The sequence below is a fragment of the Scleropages formosus genome, chromosome 6, assembly GCF_900964775.1.
Source record: "Scleropages formosus chromosome 6, fSclFor1.1, whole genome shotgun sequence".
Taxonomy (NCBI): Eukaryota; Metazoa; Chordata; class Actinopteri; order Osteoglossiformes; family Osteoglossidae; genus Scleropages; species Scleropages formosus.
In genome coordinates this window covers 36,650,544-36,670,587 of record NC_041811.1, presented here as the reverse complement: position 1 = coordinate 36,670,587, position 20,044 = coordinate 36,650,544, and the positions used below count along the sequence as shown (strand labels likewise).

The following is a 20,044-nucleotide window of genomic DNA, read 5'->3' as shown; positions in this document are numbered from 1 at the left end:
GCGCACGTGCAGCGAAGCGGCCGCACACTAACGCGTGTGCTGATTGGACGGCGAAAAAGCGAAAAAATAATAACCGCACGATACACGTGGCTTTTTTCTTTCCGACGCCCGCCTTTACCTTGCGGCGTCGGTGGTTTTATTAGCAGCCCGTTGATACGAGTTATTCGTGTTAAGCGGCTGGAATTTCTTTGTTTCGAGAGGAGGCGGGATACGTGGAGAGCGCGCTAAAACTACAAGTTCCGAACGCGCTCGCGAGGAGGTGTGGTCACGCGAGCACCATAAACATGAGAGCTGAGGGGCTCCCCTCCGCTGAGTCTGGCTTATCGAAGACAGACGTGAGCTTTATAGGTGAAATCAGACGAGCCGCTTTGCTGTTCGCCATCACGTGCGAGAGACGCACTTAACGTGCCCGTGCTTGGAGCGCGACACGCGGAACATCGTCTGGCGCGCGCAGCCCGCGGAGGGATCAATCAATGCGAACGCGCTGACCGACTGAGTGATTATTTTTGCGCCGATAAAATAATCCGGTACAGCGCGGTGTAAAGTGTCTCTCATTAAGTAACGGGCAATTAATTGTTACTTTTAATAAATTACTTGCCGGGGCGGGACTCGAGCGAGTCGCACGTCGTAACTTATGGCTGTTTCCAGAACCAAGTTAGCAGTCGGGCTCGGAATCGCGGGGATCCTCACGGCGGTTTTTGGGGTCATTCTCGTGTTCGTGGGACCGATTGTCATAGACGACCAGATAGTGAAGGTAAGTAGAGTAAAGCGAGGGCGAGATGCTGCGCTGCAGTGTTGTGAAAAGTCAAAGTACCTCTGCTCTGGGTCCGCTCGGGTCGGGTCGGGTCGCCCCGGAGTCCGCTGCTGTGTCTGTCCGTCCGTCTGTCCGTCCTGGGGTTTGATGCGATTCGACCGGAGCGCAGACATCACACGATCATGTGTGAACACGAAGGGAAGGCGGGAGCCGAACCGAACTGATCCGCTGAGCGTCTTCGGTTTGTTTTGTGTCAGTTTGTCGTGTCGCAGCGATCGTGCTTAACTTAAGTTCGGGGCGAAAGGAAGGAGGAACCGCGTTAATTGAACACTTTTCTCGCTGCTTTTCACTCCGTAACTTCAGCGCGGCCGTTCTTACCCTGTTTCGAACTCTGTTTTACTGCTTCACCTGGATACAACTTGTGGTGAGAAACGCTATACGCTGAGGACCGCAGCAGGGGGTTTAAAGTCACGATTCTAGAAGGACCTACAGATATAACACACTCTTACATTCTTAGAAAATTTAAATGTAAGATAAGGATTTACCAGGTTTTTGTGACGCCCCTCTGTTATATACATATATGTGTAGATCATCATGTACATACATCTACACACTTACAGCTCTTAGGAACATCTCCATCGTGGTCGTGTCTCCAATGGGGACGACACCTGTCAACTGTTTATTCAGAGGTGTTGAAACACTTTCCAGAGCTTTACTGGATACAAAGGCTACAGCGACACAAATATTTAATTTAACGGTTGTGATGGAAATCTGCGGTCCCCCCCTGCGCTCGTACCTTCTTTGGATGTTATTTAGTGAGCGAACTTAAGCGGGGACTTAATTCATATGAGGTTCATAAGATGCGCTTTGCTCTGGGGTTCCTCGGGGTTCCTCAGGGCTCCTCTCTGGGACCCATAGCGGTCTGGGCGCGAACACGTTTTGGACACTCGTAATGCTGTTTTCATGCCGTTTATGTTCTTTTTACCTCTGCAGAAACGCCTCAAGTATGTCAGTATTATTATTGTGAGTGTTTGCCAGAAGTCAGTGTGGAAAAACGTACCACATGCAGAGTAAAGGGCAATCTGTGAAGATGCATTGGTCAACTTGCATGCAGCTGTATCTTGAGATTTATAAATTATTTTATATATTGATTATTTAATATTATGCATTTGGTCTTTGCTCAGATTGTCATCTGGAATTTCAGTGGAGTGACAGGTTTTGTGCTTAATGCTCTTATTTACATGTATTCATTTATCAGGCACTTTTCTCCAAAGCGACGAACATCTCAGAAAATACAATGTGTTCATTACATTAGCAGAAAGACACTTTGATACAGATGTGTGATTCTTAAGTACAGTTAGTTTATTTTCACCATATGAACCAACGTTCATCACACAAGTAGCTGCATAAAACTTTATTAAAACATCCATGATATTTAAGCATGAAAGGCTCCTTCTGCGCCGTCTTATATGTGCTAAATGTTAGATGAGTGTCCTAGATGGCTGTTTTCACATTTTTCAGAACCGCTTGTCCCATACAGGGTTACGGGAGCCTACGCGGTAACACAGGGCGTAAGGCCGGAGGGGGAGGGGACACACCCAGGACGGGACGCCAGTCCGTCGCAAGGCACCCCAAGCGGGACTTGAACCCCAGACCCACTGGAGAGCAGGACCTGGTCCAACCCACTGCGTTACCGCACCCCCTCTGTTTTCAGCCAGTGTATTTTGTAAATGGGTTATTTAATGGTTGTGTAAACCCCTCTAAGCCAAATGTTGGAAAGGGGGGAAATAAATGAGATGTGATCACCGTTTTCTCTTAATCATAAACTATTTGCGAGTATCTTCTGAACAGTTACCGATGGCGTCATTTCGTACCCCATGTACTTAAAGGCTCCGATAGTTACAGTTTTGCTGAATGTTACTGCGACGTTCACCAGGCATATTTCAGCTTGTTATATTCGTAGCAGCAGACAGGATTTCATAACGGTTTATTGCTTTCTTCTGAAAGATCATTGTTTTGGGGTTGTGTTACACAATAGTACTCATTCTTCGGTGACAATTCCCAATACCAGTGTTTGAATGTTAGAAGTGAGTCAATCTTTTTTTAACTTGGGCAACGTGTGCAGTCACTAAAGAGCTGGTTTAATTCCTTACGTAGCCTACCACACCTTCCCTTCTGTACTTTCTACTTTGTCTGCTCCAGTATAATGCACATACGTGAAAACCATTGTCTCTTGTTCCAGAATGTGGAGATCAACCCAAAAAACAGTCTGTCTTACACCATGTGGAAAGACATTCCTGTGCCGTTCTTCATGTCGGTCTACTTCTTCAACGTTCTCAACCCCAAAGAGATTCTTCGTGGAGAGAAGCCGATGGTGGAACAAAGGGGCCCTTATGTCTACAGGTATGACTTTTCCTATGCACTCTGTGAAAGGTGCACCACCTCCATGAAAAACATATAAATAAGAAAGCCAGTACAGTATTTCTGAAAAATGTGAAAGTCAAAATTCAAAGTCTTCCGTTATGTTGCCTCCTCTTCTGTGAGAGGATAAAATGTGAACCCCATAAATAAGAGTTCCCTGGGAAAAAAAAAAAATCAAGCTTTCATATTTATTATGAGGGGTCAACCCACTAAAAATATTTAGAACGAAAATTCAAATGTACTTTTAAACATTTTAGATTCATTTTACATTGAAAAATGCATGAGGGTCTAGATACTTTTAGCACAGGGAGCGAATTGAACATTGTGTAATAGGAAATAATGTCTTCTCATATATACACAATTAGAGTAAAAAAAAAAAAAACACTGCTACTGTGTTCCCTCAAACCTTTCCTAATTTAAAAAAAAATACAAGTACATTTCATTTAACTGATGCTTTTTCTCCAACGTGACTTATTCACCCATTTATACAGCTGTGTAATTTTACTGGAGTAATTTAGGGTAAGTACCTTGCTCAAGGGTATTACAGCCGAAGGTGAGGCTCAAACCTGTGACCTTTGAGTCCCACGGCAGGAGCTTTAACCGCTATGCTACCGGCTGTCCCCAGCAATACATTTTGATCTAATTTGACCTGCTTTCTAAATGGGTGTGTCGTTGTCGGCAGCGTAACACTAAGTTTCATTGCTGAAAAGATGACTAGATGAACATGCGAGAAGTGATTTGAGTGACTTGCTGGCTGCTGGTGTGAGGATTTCCGTTGCTCCTCCGGTCAGAGCTGTGCTCCCCTGCAAGGCGTCCGGTTTGAGTTGCGCGAAGAGGCCGAAGCTCTTGCAGGAGGGCTGTTGCGTAACCGTCCGACGACTTTTTCCTCAAAAACACTTGTGCTCCTTAAACATGCAGAGGACCAGTCAAAAGCTTGAGTTTACCTTGCATGTCGGGTGCTTTCCTGATGAGACTCAAAAATATGACCTTGACATAATTTTATTGTTTTTTTTTTTTTTTTTTTTTAAAAGAAAAAAGGGTTTTGCAGAAATATTCAGCCCTCACATATAATACAGTAATACCTCCTTTTTCTTCAGTAATACTTTGTGTTAAGTGTGTATCAGTTTTGTGCTGCTCAGGCACATTTTTCTGTGCAGTTTTTTTTGGTTGCCTGCGTTACACTTCTGGACTGTGTTGGGTGTTGATCTTTTTTGAGGTTCTGTTACCTTTTTGATAATGAGACCCAATAAGCTTAAGTTGGGTTGTTATTATTACATTAATATATTTCTCACGACATTTTCACTGTCACGGATGGGAGTACTTGCACCTCTCTCCTGTCTCTCAATACTGCTCAACGTGGAGTGTTATCTCCTTATACCAGACACAAGTCTTCCAAGGTTTTCCTTGACCCAGTCCCAGTCTAGAGGAATTTTACCTGTTGTAGGAATACTCTGTTCCAGACACTTCTACAGCAAGCCATATCGCAGGCACAAATGAAGCACACACAGAAGTGAAGCCAATATGGTGAATAATAAAGGAAGAAGTAAATTATAGTAAGTGTAATAGGGACACCCAAACTGTAATTTTGAGATTTTGGTGTGTGTGTGTGTGTGTGTGTGTGTGTGTGTGTGTGTGTGTGTATATATATATATATATATATATATATATATATATATATATATATATATATATATATATATATATATATATATATATATATATACACACACACACACACTCATCCCTCAAATAATATAATTTGTTCTTTAGTCATCCCACAAATTCCCCTTGAGAGGTTTTGAATACTTTTTTAAAAAAGAATCTAATCCCAGATAAGAAAATGTTTTCTGACCATAATTTACAGTAAACGTAGCATGTTGTAGACAGGCCGACCACTCTACAACTGTCCTCCCCCCCAAAAAAAAGGGTTGAAATAAGGGGTGTGTTTTTTGTGGTATGTGACCGAGGGAGGCCAGTCCTTGAAATGCATGGAGTGGTCAGTACCTTGTCATAGGGCTTTACTGTGGTAGCTATTTTGAGGTACTCTGTTGCAATAAATGTATAAATGCAAGAAATAAATGATTGTCTTAAAATTCCCATATGTAGCTTAAATTTTCAGTGGTATTGCCCATGTTTCATCACTTAAAATGGATTGTTACCATCAACCTGTAGGCAATATAATACTGTTTGGAGTTTCTTTATACCTTCAGTACAAAATGCGTTTTTTTTTTTTTTTTTTTTTTTTTTTTTTTAAAGTTAAAAAAAAAAAAAAAAAAACGTTGTCTGAAAGTGATCACTAATCAAAACGATGGTCAAATCAGTATATTCTGGATGTTATCGTGAGAAATGGAAATGTTTCAGTGGAAGGGACTGGTATGTGTACATAATGTTGATGTCCTTCATTCCCCGTGACTAATCTGTGGTGTTTTCTGGAGATGTTTGTGCAGTTCATGGGTGACGGTTTGAGCTCTGCTTTCCCACCATGACTTCCTGATTTGCAGACAAGAACAGGCACATGATTGGTTGAAACATGCGTGTAAGGTGTCGTATGACTTTGTCCGATCACCAGGAAGCAACAAAAACTTGCTCTTTGGAGAAATGCATGACAAAGGGCTTGAGGAAGACCCTACAAGTTCCTCAAAGAGTCATATGCAGTAAAGAAGTGCTGAGTGGTTGTAAAAATGTCTTGACTAGAACAGTTTCTCAGTTTTGAGATGTTAAATTTGAGGAACTTTGACTTCTGATTGTCACGACATCCTTGTGACAACATCGTTGCTGTAACGTTGCATCGTGTATCTTTCGAAATGGGGCTGTGGGAGCGTTCGCTCAAGCCATGACTTTCACCGTTGCCCTCCCTCTTCTGTAGGGAGTACCGTCAGAAGGACAACATCACGTTCCATCCGAACAACACGGTGTCATACCTGGAGTACCGGCAGTACCACTTTGTGAGGGACATGTCTGTGGGCGACGAGTCTGATGTGGTCGTCATCCCGAACATGCTGGTTCTGGTACGGGCTTTACGCTTTTTATGTCTGTTACTCCATCAAAACCATGGTAAAATCCTCCCGAATTCCCTGAAAACATCTGCAAAGTGATACACAGTGAAACGGCACAAGGACTAAGTCCAAGTCTGAGGAGCATCGGTTTGACTAAGGCTTTGACGATACAGTTGGGTTCCTGTCATGAGGCTTTGTCTCTTAACTCCTTTGTTGTCAACTTGCTGTGCTCTGTTCCTCTACCCCTCTGCCAGGGTGCAGCAGTGATGATGGAGAAGATGCCGCTTCCAGTGCGTTTGGTGATGAGCGCCACGTTCACGACCTTCAATGAGAATGCCTTCCTCAACAAGTCCGTGGGCGAGCTCATGTGGGGGTACGACAGCGAGCTGGTGGACTTCCTCAACAAGTATCTCCCGGGCATGCTGCCGACCACGGGCAAGTTTGGGCTTTTCTCTGAGGTGTGTACTTGTTTCCTGACCGGCCAGTTCTGCACGCGTGTGCATGTCACAAGGAAGTCCTTGTGTGCCTTTCGCTGGCATTTCCTCAGAAGGTTGTTCCTGTTGCGAGATCTCTGTTGGATTCAAGTTGTCATTTGTGTCCAGAACCTGCAAAAAGAGGGAGCGGGGGTTTCTAAATGGGTCAATTTGAGAGGATGATGACCCGGTGTTTCTCGACCTGCCTGTAGTTCAACAACTCCAACACTGGGCTCTTCACGGTCTTCACGGGTCAGGATGACATTAGGAAGGTTCACAAAGTGGATTCCTGGAACGGGCTTAAGAAGGTGAGTCAAATGACTCGTGTGACAAAGAACACAGTAGATACAATGACATTTGTTCGTTGAGCAGACCCTTTACCCCAAGTGTGTACGTGTTCTCGCCCTGTCCGCACGAGTTTCTCCCAGGTGTCTGCTTTCCTCCCACATTCCAAAGATGTGTTTTCGGTCAGCTGGTTGCTCCACGTTGCCCTCGGTGTGCATGTGTGAGCTTGACTGCCCTGTGATGGTCCGACGTTCTGTCCCGAGCATAGCCTGCCTTACACTTGTGGAATAGGCTCCGGACCACAACAACCGTGTATTAGGAGAGGCAGTTAGTTACTGACAGCGGAAGGACAGACTTTCTCTGAAGTGACACACAGCTGAGGGTTCACGAAACTGCATTTTGCAACTGACAAAGAGTTGTGATCAACGGACACATTTATTGAACGTTTTCCTGATAACATGACTTTTTGCGTGAGTAGCTGCTGGACGGTACGAAGGGCGCCGTGTGGAAGCGGAACCGTTAGGTTGCAGAAGACATTGCGATGTTGGGATACACAGGTGGTCCTTGCCTTCCAAAATATGCGACCAGCACTTACGATGGCCGTCCCATTAATGTTACATTTATTCATTTAGCAGACGCTTTTCTCCAAAGCAACTTATATCTTACAGAAAACGCAATCTGTGCATTACATCAGAAGACAATTACGCGTTTGCATTTATGTCTAAGTACAGTTAGTGTCTTTCCACCCTATGAACTAATGTGCATCGCATAAGTAGCTGCATAAAACTATCGGAAGATCCGTGATTCCTGATCACCTTCCTGGTAATTAAGTGTTTTTGGAGATACACAAACATTCATATTACTTTACAAGAGTAGCTGTGTAAGGGTTTATCTGGGCATTATCTTAAAGTTATAGTGCATTTACACCTTACATGAACTTAGGAGATCATGGGCCAAGTGAGTCTGGAAGAGGTGAGTTTTCAGATCCTTTTTAAATGTGGACAGGGATTCAGCAGTTCTAAGTGAAAGAGGAAGTCGTTCCACCACAACGGAGCCAGAACAGAGAACCTCCGTGCTTTACCTGGCATACGCGGAATCGCCAAGCGGGCAGGTGTAGAAGAGTACAGTGGTCTGGTTGGAGTGTAGCGGTTGAGTCTTGTAAATTGCTGGGAGCAGTTCTGTTGACACATTTGTAGACCATAACCAGGGTCCTGTATTAGAGTCCTGATTGGTTTTTGCAATGAGAACTGCACCATCTGGTGTGCAATAAGGTGGGCGTGCCACCCTGCACCATCAGCGGTCCTGTTTCATTTATAGGAATGTTTTGTTTTGTTTTGTTTTGTTTTAGTGTAGTGTTTCAAGTTACATTTGTGTAGATTAGCTAGTTGCAGAAACTGTAAATATTATGCTGGTGCAGATGTGAAAAAAGCAAAAGAAAACAGATTTAGAGATGAAAGTGAAAATAATAGTGCAGCACAGAAAATGCCTCTTAGTGTCGTTTTAATAGGACTAATTTCATAAATTAGTGTGAAGAAGGAAAAGACAAATCCGTGTTATCCAGTGTAGCATTAGTGCATGTTAATTGTCATGACGCAACAGCTGGTAGCCTAGTAGACAAAGCTGCTGCCTTTAGACCCAAGGGTTACGGGTTTGAATCCCACCTCTGGCTGTGCTACCCTTGAGCAAGGTACTTACCCTGAATTGCTCCAGTAAAAATTACCCAGCAGTATATATGTGTAAATATTTGGAAGCTTGTCTGGTTATAATTATAACCAAACGTTGTAAGTTGCTTTGGAGAAAAGTGTCAGCTAAATGAATAAATGTAATTGTTTATATATCTGGTTTATATTGTGCACTGTAAGGGGGTTTGTGAATTATGAAGCTGACTTGTGGTGAGGTCGTTGGAGCGGAACTCCTTCGTAATTTGAGGACGTCCTGTAGAGGCGCTGGAGCGGTAACGCACTTCTGTAGTGCGGCGGGAAGCTCATTCTCCTGGTTTCCTCTACGAGTTTTTAGTGTCCCTCGCAGGTTGAGGGAGGAACCCTGTCCCGGTTCTCCGGAGGCTGCTTAACCACCCTGTTTCGGGCTCCTGTTTGAGCTCTGGGAAAGGACCCACATCACGCTTCGAGAATCTGGGCGGACTTCTCCGGAAACATTTCTTCAGTCTGACTCGGCTCTGTGCGCCTTTCCTGCCGAACTGGGACTCGTTGCTCCTCCCTGGAGCGAAGGGTCACCAGTTAGTTCAAGTTCCTCACCGGGTCTGTTTGCTTGGTGCAGGTGAACTACTGGAGAACGGAGCAGTGCAATATGATCAACGGAACAGCAGGCCAGATGTGGCCACCTTTCATGACCGAAGAGTCTACCCTGCCTTTCTACAGTCCAGATGCATGTCGGTAATGTGATTTACTTTGTTGTTATTTAAAAAAAAAAAAAAAAAAAAAAAGTGGTAGCTGTCACCAGGTCCCTTATCTCATGACGTTTCTAAATGGAGACCTTTCAGGAATCGTTTGGTGAAATTATAGCACCAATAGGAGTTCCTGTGCATTTTAAAACCCCCCCCCCCCTCCCTTTTTTTTTTTTTTTTTTTTTTTTTAAAAGATTATTGCTCACATGATTGAATGACATACATGATGTGACATTTTTCACACGTCTTTTGTAGAAGCCCCTTCTCCTCCCAGTTGAGTCATGGCCATTAGTTGAATACTCATTTTGTACTTCATGGAAACTACAGCGGTGCTCACCTCCTCTGAGGAATTCGCTCGGGGGACTGGAAATTTGAGGCTCGATTGTGATGGAAGAGCTCCATTTGAGAACCAAATTGTGCTCGTTGACTAGTTGGACAGATGTTCTCCTGTGAGCAACAAGCAGGAGGGAAGCCCAGTGGGAGAGAACTCGCCAGTGTACCACGGTGGAGGTTTTACAGCGTTGGTTCTGGCTGCGGTGTATACTGTAATTTTACCAGAGTACAACTGAGGAGGTTCCTGCATATCTGATTGGGAAATGGGCTCATTTGCTACTGTGCTTGTAGTTTTTGTGCTTGTGCAACTCTACTTATTACCTGTTGAGCAGCTGACGGTGACCTTTCGCCATCCTCCAGTAGCTCATTTTCATAGCTTCCCATCATCGTCATCCTACTCTTAACGGCGGACTCGTATGTTAGGGTTGGGCTCATCCACAGCACACTTCGCTCGTTCTGCCCAGGTCGATGGAGCTGGTCTACGAAAGGCCCGGGGTAACGAGTGGGATCCCTTTCTTCCGCTTCGTGGCGCCCAAAACCCTCTTTGCCAACGGGACAGACTACCCCCCGAACGAGGGCTTCTGCCCCTGCCGCCAGTCTGGCATCATGAATGTCAGCAGTTGCAGGCATGGTGAGTGTTTCCGCCTGGGGAAAACCTCCCTCTCAATTCAAGTCTTGGCGCAAACGGCCTTGACGTCTCCCAGCATCCCCCGAGTCGCCGACGCTTAATGTCCAAGTGCTGATCCGATGGCGTCTGTTGTTCCCCTTCAGATGCCCCGGTGTTCATGTCCCACCCCCACTTCTACAACGGGGATCCGGTCTTGCGGGAGTTTGTCCTTGGGCTGAACCCAACGGAGGAGCAGCACGGCCTCTTCATTGACATCCATCCAGTGAGTAACCCCGTCCGCCAGCGGTGCCCCTCTTTGTTCAGAGGAAACGCTGCTTAACGCTGCTTTTTGTGCTCTTCTTTATAGTTTTACTTGTCATTTTTAAGCTTTTTTTTTTTTTAATTGATCCTTTTAAAAAAAAAAAATTCTTCCCTGTAGGATGTGCAGTGTTAAAATGCATATCGTTTGACAATACTGTAACTGTGCCCACATGTTTATGCTTTTTTTTTTTTTTTTTTTAAATGTCATATTTACTGCTGGAAGTGGAAATGACACAGAAATACAGATTGTGTTACAGGCTGCTATTAGTTCAACACCAGTTAATAAATTAAGTCTCCAGCAGCTTTTGAAGCTGCATTTTGGGCTTTTATACTGTGTGAACATTCTGGGATTTTATACAGTTTATGGCAGTCAGGTTATAGTCGTAATTTCAACATTCATTGGCGTGGCACACATTTCCTAGCCCAAGGGAGCTGAAAATTCTACTTTGAAAATTCGTTGTGTTCATTTCTTGCTTACGCTCTTTCCGGGATGAAGGAAGCATCCGCTCCCTCGGCGCAGTTGCCATCTTTGCTCTGCGTGCTTGTTCATCGCTGACTTTTTGGTTCTGACTCCTTAAAAACAAATCGAGGCTTAATGGTAATTCGAAGGCCAGGAGGCATGATATTAAAGACACTCTGCAATCATAATACTGTGTCTTCCGTTGCTAAGCAACGCATTGTCTGATAGGTTTTTATTTCTGTTCGAGTCAATGTCTCCCACAGTCATTCCCCCCCCCATCCCCGGATCATGATGTTGACATTTACCTTATCAGTTTGGTTGCTGTGCCTCATTATTCCCACAGGTCTAGTAGGGTCACTGCTATTTTACCGTGTAAACGGGAAGGTGGGGGATGAACCTGTCGGCTCGGTGCCAGTGGGCGAGTTGTTTTAGGCAGCATGGCGGGAGGGAGGGTAACAGTATTGTAAGCTTAACTAGCTTTTGGTATTTTTAATATAGTGTGTGTGTGTGTGTGTGTGTGTGTGTGTGTGTGTGCGCGCGTGTGTGTTAAATATAAGGCAAACAATTTTTAACCAAACACACTTGAAAGCTTTCTTTTACTCTGGTGCCCTTACATGCAGCCTTGATGTGGTGCAGGGTACAGGTGAGCATCTGCACTGAGGGTGACAGTGGCAACTTTGTCTTCGTCTCAACCCCTCTTTTCTACGGCCTGATTTTATATTAGGTGTAAAATAATCCGACCGACAGGCGCGGAACCCGGAGCTGCTCGGCTCTGGTCCGAAACTTCAACTTGGAACTCCGACCCCGGTCATATCGAGGCGCTTGGTATTATCGATTGTACCATTTGACTTTTGTTCATATAGCTGATGCTTTTCCCTAAGGTGACGAACAAAGCTGAGTTTCTTACCATCATTCACCCATTTGTACAGCTGGCTTTTTAACTGGGGCACTTTAGGGCAAGTACTGTTCTGGAAAGTACTAGAGCCAGAGGTGGGATTTGAAGTTGTGCCCTTTGGCTCCAGAGGCAGCAGCAGCTCTGTCCACTACACTTCCAGCATTTTTCTTTGAAAGGCACTTTTTCTATGCATTGTGTTGTCAAACTTGGCAGGTCGTCCAATAGCTTGTGATGCGAGGGGCAGTGTCGACGTGGACAGACGCAGCGAGTGCCGTCTCTTTATTCGTCTCGGCCGGCGTTGACTTTGACACGTCGTCGTGCACTCTCCCCATCGTCTATCTGCCAGCGACAATAAAAGTTGGACCGCTCCCATCATATCTAAATTGGCTAGATAAATATCTTTGTTGCTTTTGCCAGCAGGTTTTGGATCTTGTCACGTGTCCTGTAACCTGTCCCGTTTGTCCCGGTTTCACACCTTGTCCCGCTGCTCCCGCCGTCCTCTCCTGTGACTGCCCCGTGGGACAGCGGCCCGTAGCGTCCGTCTCCGAACTTCGACCTCCCGAGGAGTTTGGCTCCGTCTCGTCCTCGTTTGCGTGGTTGCCAAACCTTGGAGACGTACCAAGTGGTTACTTGTCATATCACGCTCCAAGGACGTTTGATACGCTAATTGGAAATTGCTCTGAGGGTCACTTAGCACAACAGATAATGATAGTATCATGGAATTAATGCCACTTTATAGCTCCAATAAACGGTCCTTTGTGCCCCATAAACAAATCGGCGTGAACAGTGGACCTGTCACACTATTTACTCAGTTATTGGCTTCTCCTGCAGATATCACTTTATTGGTTTGCTTAGCAAAGAAGGGAAAAACTCTGGAGGAGTTCTTACTCAGCAATAATGTTACTGCACTTTTTTTTTTTTTTTGGTCTAGATTAAATGGACACCAGCTTTGAGGTGTCAAATGATACTACATATGTCATATAGGGGTTTGTGTTCAAAGTAACAAAGGTTGTGCTGCAGCACAAGAGCTTCCAAACTATGGGTTCCGTGACATTGCGGGAGAAACTGTATATCGGAAAGAAGCACGTGGTGCATTTCTGCATCAGTCAAGGTGTCGCGGAGACGGGGTTGCATCTGGATGCGATGTAATTCTGAATGGTGACGTTCTTCCATACAATTCCTTTTTTCAGTATCGGTTGTTCAGTGATGTAAAAATGTCTTGTGACTTAGAGGCTTGAAATGGCAATGATCAGGCTTCTCGAGAGGAGTGTGTGTGAATACAGACGCTGTTCTGTCTCCGCTGAAGCTCATTTTAGGCACCGTTTGTTATCGCCGTAACTGATATAATTACAAAAGTCATGTTTGACCAAACCTGTGTGACCTATCGGTATTTTTGCCTTCGTGTTGTTGCTTAAAGGCGTACGAGGCCTGAAACATTCCTTAATTACATACAAATAAAGGCATAAAACATAGGTTATTCAGGGTACTGAACTTTAAAGAAGTTGATGCTTTCCAGTTTTTCTATTCTGGGTGGGGTTAAATAATTGTAAAATAAACCTATTGCTTTGTTGTTTTATATTTTGTTCTAAAGCTTATCGTGTATATTCCGTGCCGTCTCCGGTCAGTCCATTAGACTGTCCTGTACCTGCATCTGACATGGGCACAGCTGTGCTCCTGAGTGCAACAAATATTTAATGTTTTTTTTTCTTAAGAATTAGTTAATTAAACTAAAGGTCCTTTTTTAGCATAGGAATGACTGAGTGGGGGCTTTGAAGGTCATGTTTTGAAACTCTAACCCTATGGATTAAATAACATTGTGTTTCTAGATTAATCTTTACACAATACACTGTCATTTAGGGTTAAATTTATGGTTTTCCATTTCGAATACACGAAGTTCAGTGTAATCAGTAGTGTAGTAATATTAGAAGTGGAATCCAAAGCATAATGTCACTGTTTTCACCTCTTGGTTTATTTCGTTCCCACTTTTTTTTTTAATTTTGCTGGAATAAAGCATCATCTGGAGAAAGTTTGGATGAAGCGGGCGGCACGGACGGGTGTGGATGCGACACCCCAGTGATGAGGAGGAAATGTGCAAGACTGAATGCTTTAGGATGCACTGTGAGCCTTGCTGAAGCTTGGTGAAACTGATTTACCCCCTCCCCCCCACCTCACCTTTAGCCCTGTATGATTGACAGGAGACCGGGGTGCCGCTCAATGTGTCCGTCAAGCTCCAGCTGAACCTGTACATGAAGAAGGTGCTCGGTATCTCGTAAGCATGGCAGTTTCTTCCCGCTAACTCTTGTCCACCTTTTGTAAGGTTGATAAAGTCGAACTCTTGGTTAAATCTGAGTGTCTTGGTGGCATTTCGATTCGTTTTCTCCACTTCGTATCTGTGCTAAACTTATTCAGGAGGTCAGACGGGAAAAAAAAAAAAAAATTGTTTTGTGTTTGTTTTTTCAGTCAAACTGACAGTATTTCTGAGGTGGTGATGCCCATGATCTGGTTTGAAGAGGTAAGGTGGTGTCTACTTAGAACATTAATCGCTCATTTGTAAGTCCTCCCCAGTACAGCAAACCCTCGGTTTCAGGAAATTAATCTGTTCCTGAGAGCAGTGCAGATAGTAAAACTTTACATATAGAAACCATATTTGCCATTGTTTCAAGCGGGTAAAATAATACGTTCCCAGTCCATCCGAAAACCCTAAAACGGCATTTGTGCAGCGGCAGTGCAAGAATGACTGCCGAGGCTCAAAGTACGAGACGGGAGCCCGACGGGGAACAGCTGATGGTACACTAGCGCCGGCTACAGAGCAGTACTGCATTTCCGCTTCACTTGCGTAACAAGTAACTTTCAGATTTTGTTTGGAGACGCTTTGCGTTGATTTCATTATACTGACTTTGTTATGGAAATGAAAAATTATCAAAGGCCCAGAGACCTTATACCGAAGTTTTGATTAAAGGGTTTGTAAATTGAGGGATGCCTGTATGTGCATTGGACCACATAGATGATTCCAGTGAATGTCACCAGTACTGATACTGGAAGTACTGGTGGTGCATCAGCGTTACCATTGAATCGGAATACAGTTCATCCAATTGAAATGAACAAACCCTTCGACCGTAAGTCAGCTGAAATCGTTCACAGTGCACCACGTGTTTCAGAATGGAATCGTCCAGTCTCGGTGCGAGGAGACCACTGTAAACGCTGGTTTTTATTTCGGCCCACCTATCGGTAACTGTTTAAATGACAATTAGAAAAGTAACGTGCCTCAGCCAAGGCTTTGTTAGTAAATCGGACTCCGGTTGCTACGTAATCGGTAATATAGGCTAGACCGTGGTCCTCCTCCCTTGTTTTAGAACTTCGGTCAATTTCTGTGGGAACTGAAACGACCGAACGATTTTGAATGCTGACACTTTTACGCCGTTTCTCATAATTCACAGAAAGGGTATATCGATGGCCCAGTGCGCACCACCTTCTACGTTAACCTGGTGCTGCTTCCCACTATCATGGAAGTGATGCAGTACGTCTTCATCGCACTGGGCCTTTTCCTGGTCCTCTCTGCCTTGTTCTTGAAACTCCGGGACAAGGTAGGTATTGGACCCTGGCATGCCCCCCCCCCCGAACCCAGAGTCCATCCTTTAGTGAGTGCATGGCTTTGCGTTAACACAAGGTCAACTTTGTGTTTTCCCCATCCCAGTTTCCTGCGTTGTCCTCCAATCTTTTTGTTTGGTCTGTTGTACCCCCCCCCCCCCAGCACATCATGTCCTTTTGACTGCTAAAGTCCCTGTTTCTGTTGTTCTGGCAGGACAGAGCTACATATTTTCAAAAGTCCCTTTAACACAAAATTGTGGCTGTTGAAGGGTCAAAGTACAGTTTGTTCTCTCACACACACACAACTCGCACAGAGTCCTTTACAGTCCACCTTGACCCTACAAACACTCATATTCTGCAGAATACAGTGTGTTGTCACTGATGCAGATTGGGGGGGGACTCCAAGTCTCGCCTAAAGCCATGACCCTTCTCCAGACACTCTTCTCACTCTTACTGTTAGTTATTTGAATGCAAAAAGTGCAGAAAACAGGTGGAATTGTGTTTTTCCCTCAATGTGTTGACTAACACACACACACACACACACACACACACACACCTGTTTTGAACAGCAGAGCTTCTTTTTTTTTTTTTTTTTTTTTTTTTTTTTCCCCCCTCCTCCCTTGGAGGCCGAGGAGCATTAAACTGTCAACAGAGCTGAAGGGCAAAGGGTTTCGTTTTGTTCTCAAACACCGAATGAACGATTGCTGTGTGTTTGGAACCTGCCGTGTGAATCCACCGTGAACGAAACTGTAAAACTGTTTCCAGATCACTGTGTGTTATGTTTTGTCTCTGTAAGGCAGCTGTTGTGAATTTTTTTTTTTTTTTGGGACATTTACTGATACATGCATGTAAAATCCAACAATCCAAAAAAAAAAAAAAAAATTGGAAATTAGTTTTGCGGGACACTTCTAATCGTCAGAGATCAAACTTAATCGGAACTGTTGCCTGAAATGAGTCGCTGCTGAACATCTCCAAATTAACTGCATGCGCTGCTCGGTCTAATCGGTTATGGAAGCTGCAAATTTTAGCGCTGCATGAATAACGAAATGACGAGGCGCTGAAGGCCGATCCCCTAAACCGTGCGAGAAAGCCGTCGTGAAGGCTGACTGCGTCCTCACCTGAGCGCATTAAATGAGCCTCGATTGTCTTTTAGGACACGGTAAAAGGCACAGTAAGCGACACGAGCGTTAATGAGACGCACAACGAAAAGTTTATCGTGGCCGCAGGTGGGTAGAAACAAGGTTTGGACACCTTGCCTTCCTTCAGTGCTCTTTCTCAGGAGCTGTGTGCATGTGTGTGTGCGTGCTTCTTGTGCCCCTCACTTTTTTTTTGTATGTATTTTGGCTGTGAAACATTTAAAAAAAAAAAAAAAAAAAAAAAAAAAATTACAGAAATGAATAAACAAAACTTTGCAGTGTTAACCCTCCAGTGTATGGAAGGCAATTAAACTGCTAGGGAGTCTAACTGAAATAGTTGTTTTTGCCCGCTTACCATAGTAAATAAGTCATGGGCCTTACACTGCCCTGGGAACATACCTCATTTCCACACCAGTCCGCCGCCACTCCTAGTGCGGCTATCGGTGACGGTGAACGTGTGTGTCTGCGTGTGTCGCGTCCATCCTTTCGTGGCAGTTACTCTGAGAAACAGAATGATGAGGGGAGACGTGTGTGTGTGTGTGTGTGTGTGTGTGTGTGTGTGTGTGTGTGTGTTGTCACACCGACAGGTGTCGGTCAGCGCACGCTAACTGCACAGTCAAACTGCAGCGAAGCATCTCAGTCCCGTGTGGTACAAAGTGTTTGTTTGTTTTTGTTTGTTTGTTTGTTTTTTCTCCATGCAGAAAAGGCTGTTCAGCTCCTCTTTCTTCGAGTCACACACTTGTTGACAGATCCATACGCGTCTATATGTGTACATCTATATAACGAAACGTGTCTTACAGGCTCGTGTGTGTATTTTAAAAAAAAAAAAGAGAAAACTGAGGTGCTTCTTCCAAGGATCCTGCTGGATGCAGTAAACGAAGCGTTGAATTCTGCACGTAGCCTGCGAGCCGTGGGCGTTGACGGCCGGCGGTCCTGCTCTCTGTTGCACTTTGACTGTGGGTTCGGGTTTGAGGCAGCTGATAGGGTTTAGGGTTAAAGCTGCCGCCTTTAGATCCAAAGGTCATGGGTTCAAATCCCACCTCCAGCTGTAGTACCCTCGAGCAAGGTACTTGCCCTAAATTACTCGGGTAAAATTACCCAGCTGTTTAAATAGGTGGAGAATTAAGTAATGTAACGCCAAGCGGCTTTGCGGACAAGTGTTGGCTGAATGAACAAACTAAGAGATGTAAGTGAGTTGATGTCCCTGGCACGTTCATGTTCTAACGCTGCCTTCTCTCTACCCGTCGGTGCAGAAGCACGTCTCTGAGGATGCTGCTCGGCGCCCCCCGAGCGCAGACCCGGACCCCTCGCTTTCCGAAAGAGCCCCCTTGCTGCGGGACGCCGTAGACCGAGACTGTCCCGTTCCCCATGTGCTCCAACCCTGATCCCCTCGCATTACTGGCCGTGCGTCCACCGTGCGTCCAGCTGTTTTTCTGTGGCCCGCTGGACTCCGAGCGCCGGAGATCTCCGGCGGCTGTCCGTATCGTGCGGAGACGCCGTTCCCGAGTGGACTTGGACCTGGACCGGTCCAAAAATCCTCTCCCTTTGCACGTCGGATCACGTCCCAATGAAAGAAGAGCTGAGCTGCACTTTGTCCACTTTGCGGACCTGATAAACAGCCGAAGGGCAATTCTGCTGAGTAGGAGGGACTTTGCCGCAGGCGCCCGAGGACCGTAGTGGAGCCGGTATCAGCAGTTCAGCAGTGCTCCCTGCCACCGAAACACTTTTATCGGGTGAGACGTCGAGGTAAACTTCACTTTTGTGGCCTCTTTGCTGGAAGATATAACCCATTTCAAGAAAGGTGTGTGTGTGTGTGTGTGTGTGTGTGTGTGTGTGGGGTGTGTTTTTTTTTTTTTTTTTTTTTTTTTTTTTTTTTTTTTTTTTTTTTTAAAAAATAAATTTTGCCTCAATCTTTTGTTCAGGTTTAGCTTCAGGCTGATGAACAACTGTAAACACCTTAAAGAATCTTCATTTTAATTAGCTTTATTATGTGCTACATAATTATACACTCATACGAAATAAGCTGCTATATTTAGCTGCTTATTTTCCTAACATATATGTATATGCACTAAAATCATAAAGAGAGAATGTAAGAAATCAGGAAATGTGTTCCGCCAAGGTTTGCACTGAAGGCCAGAACTGTGAAGGAAGTAGTGTCATCGTTACAGGAACGTCAGGAAGCGCCAAAGGTTTCCTCTGTATGGTCTGTAATCTCCATAACGCACAGCTGGATGGAAGGCAGTGACCCCTGACCCCCCCCCCATCCAGTGTTTTGCAGGATGTGACCATCTGAGCCGCTTTGCCCTTAGTCCCTGTCGTCCTTCCGCTATTGTCGGCATTATAATAGCAGTGTTATTAATTCAAACGTGTGTGTGTGTGTGTGTGTGTGTGTGTGTGTGTGTGTGTGTGTGTGTGTGTGTGAGAACTGTACCTTGCTATTCTGATCCCTTTTCACACTTTCTATATCCAGAAATGGTTTCCCTTTCCACAGTAACCCTTCCTTACTCTTTCAATAAAATTGTTTACATGCATTGATTTAGTACCTGCTTTTCCCCTAAGCAGTGTACAGTTCAGGGTGCAAAAATGTGCTTTTCCAAAGTTTACCATGTTCTTGTTCCAGCAAGAGAGCCCCCCCCTCCCCCCCCGACAAACACTAATGGGGGCTCTGCAAACACTGTTCTGTGCCAATCCTCTGCAGTGATATTTAACAGTTGAAGTGTCAGTCGTTTAACCCGTCAAATGCTCATTTTGCTTTTGCTGTATTAATAAATCAGCACTTTGTGTACAGTCTTCTTCCAACAATTTGTCTCATTGTGCCTGACAAATTTCCTGAAATGTTGCAGCTGGGGTAATAAGAGTGAGGTGGCACTTTTAAAAAGCTGTGTTAGATGTGTCCCATACACAGGGAGAAGGATGCAATCCAAGGAGCTATTTCTTGAGGAAGGACGAGGCAGTCGCTGGGGGAAGGAGGTGCCCTCATCCGCAGCCTAAGGTTGAAGTGGGACCGCTGATGAACACCACCGCTGGCAAAAAAAAAAAAAAAAAAAAAAAAGAGGAATTGATGAACAACATTCATGTGTAGCAGGGGTGGGAGGGGCGGGTGGTAATCTCTGGCCTGGACAGGTAGGGAGAAGATGTGCACAATTAAAGAGGGCTGTAGCAGTATTTCCAGTTGGATTGCAAGCTGCTCTTTGCCTTAGGCAAGACTGCCCCTATGGGCCAGAATACAGAACTGATTTCTAAATTAAATCAAATCAAATCAAGCTTTATTGTCCCATCACCGTCAACATAACAGCTAGAGAAGAGTGAAAATCTTTAGTGCAGCTCCAGAAAATGCAGTGTTGAGAGTATAACATAAGTTACGCTCTACA

At 44.8% G+C, this 20,044-nt stretch overlaps 1 protein-coding gene across 5 annotated transcripts; it reads left to right on the top strand.

The window, feature by feature from the left end:
• The first annotated feature begins 18 nt into the window (after positions 1-18).
• On the top strand, positions 19-18,505 carry scarb1 (scavenger receptor class B, member 1). Of its 5 annotated transcripts, XM_018745071.2 has the most exons (13): positions 19-754; positions 2,997-3,157; positions 6,042-6,183; positions 6,426-6,629; positions 6,857-6,952; positions 9,207-9,322; positions 10,131-10,297; positions 10,438-10,556; positions 14,145-14,218; positions 14,410-14,461; positions 15,387-15,533; positions 16,691-16,763; positions 17,927-18,020. In XM_018745071.2, exons 1-13 carry the CDS (start codon positions 635-637, stop codon positions 17,938-17,940), a joined length of 1,485 nt encoding a protein of 494 aa, XP_018600587.1. In that variant the 5' UTR covers positions 19-634; the 3' UTR covers positions 17,941-18,020. The 5 variants fall into 5 exon arrangements, with proteins under 5 accessions (XP_018600587.1, XP_018600590.1, XP_018600586.2 ...); XM_018745070.2 differs by lacking the exon at positions 16,691-16,763 and having other exon boundaries at positions 21-754; positions 17,927-18,505; XM_018745072.2 differs by lacking the exon at positions 16,691-16,763 and having other exon boundaries at positions 291-348; positions 17,927-18,505.
• The last annotated feature ends 1,539 nt before the right edge of the window (positions 18,506-20,044 follow it).